At 31.1% G+C, this 10,111-nt stretch overlaps 1 protein-coding gene across 2 annotated transcripts; it reads left to right on the top strand.

Annotated features, from left to right (window-relative positions):
- The first annotated feature begins 5,064 nt into the window (after positions 1 to 5,064).
- LOC129941120 (protein zerknuellt 2-like) lies at positions 5,065 to 7,043 on the top strand. 2 transcript variants are annotated; one of them, XM_056049669.1, is made up of 3 exons: positions 5,065 to 5,241; positions 5,844 to 5,903; positions 6,005 to 7,043. In XM_056049669.1, the coding sequence occupies exons 2-3, from the start codon at positions 5,901 to 5,903 to the stop codon at positions 6,929 to 6,931; spliced, it is 930 nt and encodes a 309-aa protein (XP_055905644.1). In that variant the 5' UTR covers positions 5,065 to 5,241; positions 5,844 to 5,900; the 3' UTR covers positions 6,932 to 7,043. The 2 variants fall into 2 exon arrangements, with proteins under 2 accessions (XP_055905644.1, XP_055905643.1); XM_056049668.1 differs by lacking the exon at positions 5,065 to 5,241 and having other exon boundaries at positions 5,718 to 5,903.
- The last annotated feature ends 3,068 nt before the right edge of the window (positions 7,044 to 10,111 follow it).

Genomic DNA, 10,111 nt, shown 5'->3' on the forward strand with positions numbered 1-10,111 from the left:
AGGGCCAGAATTTCCATGCACTTAAAAACGCAAAATATGTGCAAATGTATACCTCGTATCTCCATCTTTTCAATGAACACAACAAATAAATTAGTATACAGTTTTTAAAAAGAAAATCAGTCTTTTATTTTATCATTTAAAGGAACAAAAACATTAAAATATAAAAAAATACTCAAAACATAAACAATAAATAAAAATTACATCAGAAACACAAACAGTAAACAAATTGACATAAATCATGAAATTCTTCTTAAAGTTATTAAAAATAAAGATTTAGCGATTGGGCCTTTGAAAAGTCTTGTACATTGAAAAGGAACGTTCTACGTCAATTGACAATTGCATTCTTAAAGGCAGAAATTTCATCGGTTGTAAAGTTTTTCAAATAATTTTCATAACTGCAACTCAATATAAATGCCTTGCATATGTTTATCATTGTGGAAAACCCTTCATTTTTTACTAGAACATTCTCAAGCTTCTTTTGTATGGCTGGAGCAAGTGATCTTTAACAGCAGTTGTTTTTTACAACAGCATCTCAACTAAATCAATTTGGTTTTTTAATGAGTCCCTACCCTTAAGCTTTATTATAGTATCAAAAGGAAAACTGTATTTAGTGCTAACGAGTATTATTTGGCTTTTAAGTAAAAGCTGGTTCAATATCTCTTTTTCATTTTTAATTGCAACAGCATCAGAATCATCGAAATTACTAACCACTTTCTCAAACTCCTTATAGTGCTTTGCGTTATAGGCAACTGCTTGTAGCCAGGTTCCCCACCTGGTAACAATAGGCTGTGGTGGAAGATAAGGTGCCTTTAAAAATGTTTGTATTCCATTTTCCACCAATAAATCTGCATTTTTAATATTACTTCGTATTTCCTCTGCAACGTTTTCAACTTAAAATGAATTTGTAATGTAAATGGCCTTTAATTAAAATAAAAATATAATATATAATAACCTTGGCCTAGATACAGTAGATCCAAATGTCGTTCCAAGGTTTTAATGTAATCCAAGTTTTCTAATCTCGATCTCCAAAAGCAATTTGGCCAAAAATTCATTAAACTGCTAAAATATCTACTTCTTTTTTTTTCTTGATGGTGAACCAAACTATCAGCGTAAAATAATAAAAATAATAATTAGCCTATCAAAGATGTAGTTTCGGAATAATTATGTAAATCATGAAATTGTATGATTGAGATTAGTAAAGGATTATCCAAAGTCCCCAAAAACTTCCCTTTTGGCTTTCTGTCCACAACTTAAAATAAAGCTTTGCGTTGTTCTTCAGCTTTTATTTTCGAACTATTGCAATTTAAACGTCTCCAGTACACATATAATAAAGTACCTTTGTTGACTGAAATAGTAGTCAAGTTATTTATGGGCTTTATTTGAATTGGAATTTATCTGAATAAAATAATATCAACATCAGATTATATCGGATTTTTATCAAGCAATGAACATTCATTTACATATATCATACAAATTATATATTGAAGAACAATTATAAAAAGTTACATTTAAAAAAAAAAATCCAAAACAACAAACAATAATTTCCTTACGTAAAGAATCTTGCAATCATAAAATGTTCTTATGGCCAAAAAACGATTGCATTTTTCGTCAATTCACCAATAAACATAAAATAATTTACGAGTAAATTTTGCAACAGCTCTTAGAGAACCAGGTCCTTGGGACTAACACTACTCAGTGCCCGTGAAAAACTTTAGTTGGCACTGACAGAGATTGAGGCCAAGACTCCTACGCTACAGGTACTGCAATTTAAAAATACTTGAACAAAAATACAGAATTTTAAGGTTTTGTAGTTTTTAAACAAAACATTTTATTAAGGTTCTTAGTTAAGAAATAGAATTATAATAAGACCAAGGTTATAAATAAAATGACATTGATGTAACGATTTTGTTTTCACTCCGTTCTTTATTATACCAAAAATACTGAGTCTGGAATTTAATTTTAAAAAACTAATATAATTTATTTTATCAAAATCTTACAGCTAACTTAAAGCTAGACAAAAATTCTTAAAAAACTAGCGTAAATTTCAAAAGCTTAAAAAATATCTTACTGGCCTTATGCGTGTGCTCTAGGTTTATCCATTATCTTATATCTACTGCCTTTCGGCCTAAGAACAATTTTAATACTAAATAAAAAGAACTTAATCTAAAACCAAGAAAATTAAAAAAAACTTGGTGTCCTTATCATTATTTTTTTTGATATAAAACTTAAAACTAAATTTAAAAAAAACCGAAACCCATTACAATACTTAAGGTACTTAAAACTTAATAAAACCAATAATACTACTAAAAAATAACTTTTTTGTGTGTTATTTTTTATATACATTTTTTGGATTCCACCCTTACTGTCCCTAACCTAATCCTTAAACCTATTCAAGCCGGCCAAGTCCAAAGACCAAACGCCCTAGACAACTTTAAATAACATAAAATTTGAAGCCACCAAAACTGGTTCTCCTGCCCCACCCTATGTCTTCGGTCCCTATCGGAAACAGTCCTACTGAGCCGAAGCCACTCGTCTTCGTCCAGTCCGAGGACGTCTCGACTGTAAAGGAGTCGCCTATCTACAGTTTTACGGCTGACGTGATAGTTTAGCGGAACCGCCTCCCTATCCTGTATCAGCCCTTGATTGTCTAAATAAAGAAAAGCTTCGGGAGGAATGTTGCCAATTAAACGTACACCTTTGTAGTACTCATTGTTGGGGTAGTAAGCCCCACAAATTAAGCGGTTAGTCGACGACATCGCTCTCGCAATATGACCTCTACCAAGCTTCAGCAAGAAATTATCTATTCTGCTTATGTTGGTTCTGTTGTATAGAACCTGGTTGGAATAGTAATGTTTGTACTCCGACTCTGGTGTTCTGTGTAGTCCAAGGCTACGTCGCAGACACTGTCTCTCAAACAGCCGAATCTTTTCCATTTGAGATGGGGCAACGGTGAACCATACCGGGCACTCATAGGCAATCATCAGCCGGATAAGGGCTATGTAGTAAATCACCTTCACCCTGCTATCAAGACGTCTGCTAAAAAACAACCTATTTGTTAGTTTAAAGGCTACCCTGGCTCTGGCCAGAGCAGCACTCATATGTCTGTCGAAATAGAAGTACTGATCCAACAAGATGTCAAGGTACTTTACTACACTTTCATTCGCCAGTGGCTGTTGATTTGATCCAACGATCACTAGATTTTCCCAGCTCTTTCTCGTATCCCTTGAGGCTCCATGCAGTGGAGTCCTGAACATAATAGTCTCGCATTTCTGAATGTTAATTTTCAACTTCCAGTCATCGCAATATTTCTAAATCTTGTCGAAGTCACCCTGCAAAAGTGTCTTGGTAACCTCAATTTTTGGGGCCGTTCTGTACGCAATTAGGTCGTCGGCGTACGCTATTGCCTGAGTCAGACTTGCTATCAGATCACTGGTGTAAATGCTGAATAAGATCGGCGAGTTAACCGCTCACTGTTAAAGACCATTTTTAATATCAAAGATTTTGGTAGATGTTACATTGCATTACAAAAGCATATACAACAGTGGTTTACTTATGCCAAGTCTGTTTAACTTAAGATACAGAAATATATCAATCTATACATGAACATATATTTTCAGTTATAATTTTTCACAAATTATCTCCTTCAAAATAAAAAAATTAAAATATCCTTAATGATATCACTTAAAAGAAGTACATATGTACAAAATGGAGTTAAGAAACATTTTTCAAACATTTATTCCTTCTTCAGGAAACACGCTGCACGACTAAAAACCATAAGTTTAAGTAAAACTAAAAAATAAGAGAAGAAATACGCCAAGAAAAAAAGAAACCATTTAATTAAGACATTGAAAAAGTTTTTTTTTATTAACTTTTCTGCATATTTTTCAAAAAAATTAATTAATTATTGTCTTCATTTACTGTTTTAATTTATTAAATGTTTACGAATTTCAGGCTGTTTATCTCAAATCAATTTGGAACAAGATGAATTTTTCCAAACATTATTTCTTCATTTATAGAAACTTTAATTTTGCGTTTGTTTTTTTAACAAATTTTTCCATTTCAACTTATAAACAAGCTTATAGTAGCTTGTCCTTTAAACTTGTTTTTGAACCGCTTTAAACGGTTTGATTTAATTACTTTTTAGAAATGTATACTTGTCAAGTGCCAAAGACAAATCAGTAATCTGAATAATCTAATTTTAAAAATATTCAAGATGCAACTCTCAAAATGGTTACCATATACAAGATAGGAACATGAATTCCCATACCTAGAGTCGTAACTTACAAGATTTCTATTTTATTCAACAGCCAAAAGTCTACTTTACTCAAAATAATTGAACGGTACTACAAGGAAATTTAATTGATAAGGTCATATTTAATTTAATAGTAGAACAATTTACAATTTTCTAAAATATCAAGAAACTAATTTGTACCCCATAAATTAATGTCCATTTTAGAATTAACGAGTCATATTAAGTAAGTAGACTTTCGATGGCTGTTAAATTTAAACAGAAGTTTTGAAATTTATTTTTTAAGTTTAATTAAAAAAGAATTTATTTCGTTATCTATTGTGGTTTATTGATGTCAGAAATTGAAAGTAGTCTTGATTTTATCAAATGGGACCACTTAATAAATGAACTCTCCTTAAGTTATAAAATTTCGTTGATAAGTTACATAAAGATTCTTAATTCTTTTATTAGTTCATTAAATAATTATTTAAACAACAACATTTATGTAAATATTAAAAATATACCTCCCTTCCATCAAAATATATCGTTAAAATCTCTATTTTATTGATGGAAAAATACTTCTCTTTTGTGAAACTCTCTCGACTTATAAGTTCAAGTATTGTTCTGGGATGAGCATTGAATTTAATTTTAATGATAACATTTTACCATCGTTAATAATAAAACAATTACAGTTTAATTTGTAGATTTCTAAATGAACATCATATCTAATTAATCTAATGGTTGTATTTGAAGAACTGTTTCACGGTTAAACACTTTAGTTAGTTGTAGCATTTCAAAGTCTTCAGTTCAACAATCATGGATAATTTATTTTTGAATTCAGATCTTAAGGGTATTTCCTATGTGTATTTTAAACTTTACCTCTATTTCCATTTTCACCCGAAGAGTTAAAATTAAGCTACATTTAAACTAAATAAAATAGCTTAAGGTTTCTAAAGTAGCTTTTCGAAGTTGAAAATGCGAACATTTATTTTGCTTCTGATTTAATAAAAAATGTAAGTCCTCAAGTTTAATTTTATTACTATAAACGTACCTTTTACGTTTTATTAGTTTATATTTTTTGGTATTGGTTTGCAAATGAATGAAATAAAACCCCATACAACTTTGAATCAATTTCTCAAAATGTTGATGTCTGCCATATTGAAACTACAATTCGCCATCTAAAACAGTGTAGCAGTCTTTTGGAAAAAGAGAAAAGAACAACGATTCACCATAAGAATCACTTCGCACTTACCTTTAGAGACAAACTCAACTGACCAATGGCAGCTCAGTATAATTTCTGCCTTCACGTTGGTTGCGGTGTGTTGTTTTTGCATGTTAAGTTGCTAATCTTCATTAGGAACCTGTTCATTAGAAAATTTACCTGTTGAAATGTACATAGATATCCCTAAAACGGTTCGTTGTAGTTTGTTTTTGAAAACGAGTATAAATACTTTCGCAATGTAACATCTTAGCACAGTCCTATGACTTTCTTTCTAAGGATAACAGCTCAATTTTGAAAACTCAATTTCACTGTTTCTTCTTCTATATTTTCATTACGATTTTTCGCGTATCCAACAAAAAAAATATCAAACCTACAACCATGATGTCATTTAAGCAAGAATTTTTAAACTATCCCAGCGGCTCACCACCACCATATTCGGCTCATTTGGAAATGGTAAGTTCAAAAGTTTCGAACTTTTTGAAAAAAAAAAACTTATAAAATTAACACTTTTTTGAAGAAATTTTACTAAATATTCATTTTTCTTTGATTTACAGATGAACTCCCATTTTGAACCGAGTACGATTATGAAGAAATCCGAATCACCCTCACCGAACAAGGAAAAGTGCAAGAGAGCTCGAACTGCATTTAGCAGCAATCAATTGATTCAACTCGAAAGGGAATTCCATGCCAACAAGTACCTTTGTCGTCCACGAAGAATTGAGATCTCCCAACGCCTCGAACTCTCCGAGAGACAAGTTAAGATCTGGTTTCAGAATCGTCGCATGAAGAGCAAGAAAGATGCTGCTCGTGGCATCACCGATTACCTCAAGTTTCGACCAAGTTCCGATTCCGGTTCAAGTCGAGGCAATTCGGCACCAGTTTCACCACAGCATCAAAATTTCGGGAGTCCAAATATCAAAATCGAAGCTCAAAACGATGACAAGAGCCATGATGGTATTGTGCAAAGACTCCTGCAGTATAGTCCCCAGAGGGAGCTTCTAACCCATCAGGTGGTTACCCCAGTGCAAGTTCAACACCAGCCCCAACATCAACAGCCCATGCAACAGACAAACTATCAAAATGTCAATGTCAATGCCACTGACAATCTGGAAGTTCCACGATACATCAATCCTTACCAAATGCACCACAACAATAACTATCCATCAGCAGCCCCACAGCATCAGACAATCCCTCAGCAGCAGAGTCATATGAATTCCAACAATAACAACTACTTGCCCCAGGACTTCTGCAACGATTTGCCCTCAAATGACAGACTGAACTATGTCTTCGATCAGTTCATTCCAAATTTCCTGGACTTTGCCATGGGTAACGATTTGACATATGACCCTTCACAAGAATATGACGTCAACAACAGCTGCGAACTGTCACCAACTTCCGGAAGTGACGAAAGCTGGGCTTCGAATTATTCGGCGTTACCAACTGATGTTGATTTGTCAGCTTACCGATTGCTAGAGTTGTAAAATCTATATGCTTAACAAAAATATTATATCTTTTAGAAATTGTACAAAAAATTATTAAGTATTGTATACATAAATAGTAATAATTGCTCTTAAGTTGTAAAAGTTTATACATATTTTTATTAAATTTAAATTTCTTAACCTTAATTTATATTTTATTTCTGGCGCTTTGTCTTTTGGTTGCCTAAGTATTATACTTTTTTTCTTGCTAACGTGATCACTTGTCATTTGCTTGTCTTCTAAGAATTGAGTATGGGATTAGAGGCGGAATATAGTCATTTCCGCGCATGAAGAATGTTTTATGGCACAAAATTTAAGACATGGCGCCGAAAGTCAGCTCATTTTAGGCGCCATACAGTGGGATATAGATGTGGAAATAAAACAAACAAAAAACGTACAAACAAATCATGTTGTGGTTTTACTAAATTGATATATCCTTTATGTTAAAAACTTTTGGGGAACAAAATGTTGTCTGTCAATTTATGGTTTTTACTAAGTATGTAAAAAAATCATTACCGGTGTTTTGTTGGAAAATCTATCCATAGTATAGTAGGATTTTACACGAATAACAAAAATAATATAATACACCGATAAAAGTTAGAGTAGAATTTTACTATGGATGGTTTTTTGACATTTATACGAGTCTCGAATGAATCTTATGTGATTTCGTTCTCAAATGTTGGTACGATTAATATTGCGTTTGTACCTCGTTAGCTGCGTTTGTTGAGTAATTGTGCATTTGGAATCATGTGTGTTTTCCATTGGGGAAATGAAATCAATCTATTACTATTTTATTTAGTTTTGTTAATAAAAATTGACTAACTGGGCTTATTTTGCAAGAGAAAACAATAGAAAAGATAATTAAGTTTTGCTATGTTTCCAAAAAAAAGGTTTATCACAGTTTAGATTAAATAAATTTGTTTGGTGTTTCCACAGCACAAGAAGATTTAAAAATAATTGAGTTTGACAGCACTTTCTTAAATGCAAATGGTGTTTTGATGTTTCTTATGAAGTGCAAGTTAGATAGTTTGATTCGTGTTAAACAATGAAGAACTGAATAGTTCAGAAAAACACATAAGAATATGCTACCTATTCCATGTGCATTTTTTTTCAATTTGATTAAAACAGAACTATACAAACATGCAAATAAACAGACCATAATGCATTATCTTTAAAACCAACAGCTCCATACAGGTTTTTCTTCACGAATTTTGACTGGACTCCGATCCCCGACGGGATTCGAGTCGAATCAATTTCAAGGTATATAAAGAATTGAGGCGAGTTTCAAGCTTGCTTCAACACCACATATTAGTGTAGTAATCTACGAGCAAACCATCTCCTTTTCAGATGTTTTCTTACCATTTTTTTTAGGAATTTTTCCATTTTATTAGTTTTATTTAGTTTTTTTTTTTTGCTAAGTTAATTTTAACTTTTGATTTTCACAAAACTTTCTTCTATTTGTGTGTTTGTTTATTATTATTGTGACAGATCTTCTTTCAGTTGTACCAATTTTTAAATACAAAAATCTGGCTACTCCGGGTCGTTTTATTGGCTGTTTCTCACTGTACTATATATGGAATTCCAAAAAAATGCACTTATTTTTCTTTCAAAATAAAAGATATATAATCTTCTCACATTTCATATAGAAGTGTAAGCAACCCTTCAACATAAACACTTTAAAATGTCAGTTGTCAAATTGTTTTACGTGTATTGTTTTTTTTTTTAACACAAACTGTCAAAACTACTATTCAAAACAAGTATAAATATTATTTAGAAATATAGCCTTGATTTTCGAAAACATGTAGAAGTTAGTAGGAATAATTGTTTTTGAATGTTAAGAAATACGTACACTTAATCCGAACCACGAAGAAATTTTCTGTGTAAAATGTTTTACCGATTTTGATAGATAAATTAATGGTTTTTCTTCAGAAAACTTTATTTTTATAAAATCCCAAGATAAGAATTTGACTTAGATTTATTTCTTAATTAATTAAAATGTTTTTTTTTCTTCAATATTATTTCAATTTTGTAATTTGAACAATCTATGTTATGAATAAAACTTGACAAAACAAACAAACTTATATTCAGGATAATTTAAAAGAAGCATTTTGTTCGTTTCATGAATTTTTAATATTATCTACACCTTTGGTTGTTAAATAACAAGGTGGGTATGAATTGTATCACCTTGAGTTTATCTAAAATTACATGTTTTTGTATCTTAGATAGAGTTTTTCTTTAATGCAGAGTAAAAACAAAATTCAGACTATATTTTTTAAATACTAAAAACTTCCCAAGATAAAATTAAGACAAAAAAGTTCAAAAGAAGTTCGTCAAATTCGATAATGGCGTCCATGTTTAAAAATATTGATTGAAATTTCAACGTAAAGAACTCAAACTATTGAACGTTTGGTTTGTATCTGAGCTTAGATTGTTTATCCTTAAAGTATGCAAGGAATATTTACAAGAATACAATAAAACTAATTAGTGTTATTCACAATAATCATCAAACATGCATAGTAAATTTTGAGAGAGTACAATAACTCCGGCGACAAAGTTTAATGACGGATTTGTAGAGAACAATATTGAAAACAAGCATTTTTTATTATGGGAGGGGGGTCTATATCCCCGTTTAGACGGTAGAGTCAATTTAAAAAATAATTACAAAATAATGGTAATACTTATAACTAAGTCTTATACATTTCTTAATATTTAATATTTCTATCCATAGTTTCTGAAAAAATTGTTTTAAACTCAAAATTTGGGCAAAATAAGTTAAAAAAGTTTCAAAGTGTAATTTTTCTTAACTTTAAGATTATCTACTATTGTTTTTCTTTTTAAAATTGCACTTATTTGTTTTTAATCAAAAACTGAAAACTAGATGATTTTATGTCTCCTAGTTCTTGAAAAAATTCAAAATTGCCAAAAAAATGTTTTAATTATATTTTTTTCCTTTCTCGAATATTTACGTAGTCTTATTTTGATAGTAATAAATAATCAAATATGGATTAAGATACACCTAAGATAATTCCATCTTATTTAAATGCAAAAGAAACTTTGCATGCATCCCACCTTGCACCGACCCTACATTGCACCTACCCCAAATCCTAAAATGAGACCTACCTCGCACCTACTATTATTTCTATCAAAATAAGACCACTCAAGCAAAAACAAATCATTAAGTTA

Source organism: Eupeodes corollae, chromosome 1, assembly GCF_945859685.1.
Source record: "Eupeodes corollae chromosome 1, idEupCoro1.1, whole genome shotgun sequence".
In the NCBI taxonomy this organism is placed as follows: domain Eukaryota; kingdom Metazoa; phylum Arthropoda; class Insecta; order Diptera; family Syrphidae; genus Eupeodes; species Eupeodes corollae.

Coding starts and splice junctions, on each gene's coding strand:
- LOC129941120 (XM_056049668.1), top strand. CDS start 5,829: ATGATGTCATTTAAGCAAGAATTTTTAAACTATCCCAGCGGCTCACCA. Junction 5,904..6,004: donor ATTCGGCTCATTTGGAAATG/GTAAGTTCAAAA, acceptor TTTGATTTACAG/ATGAACTCCCATTTTGAACC.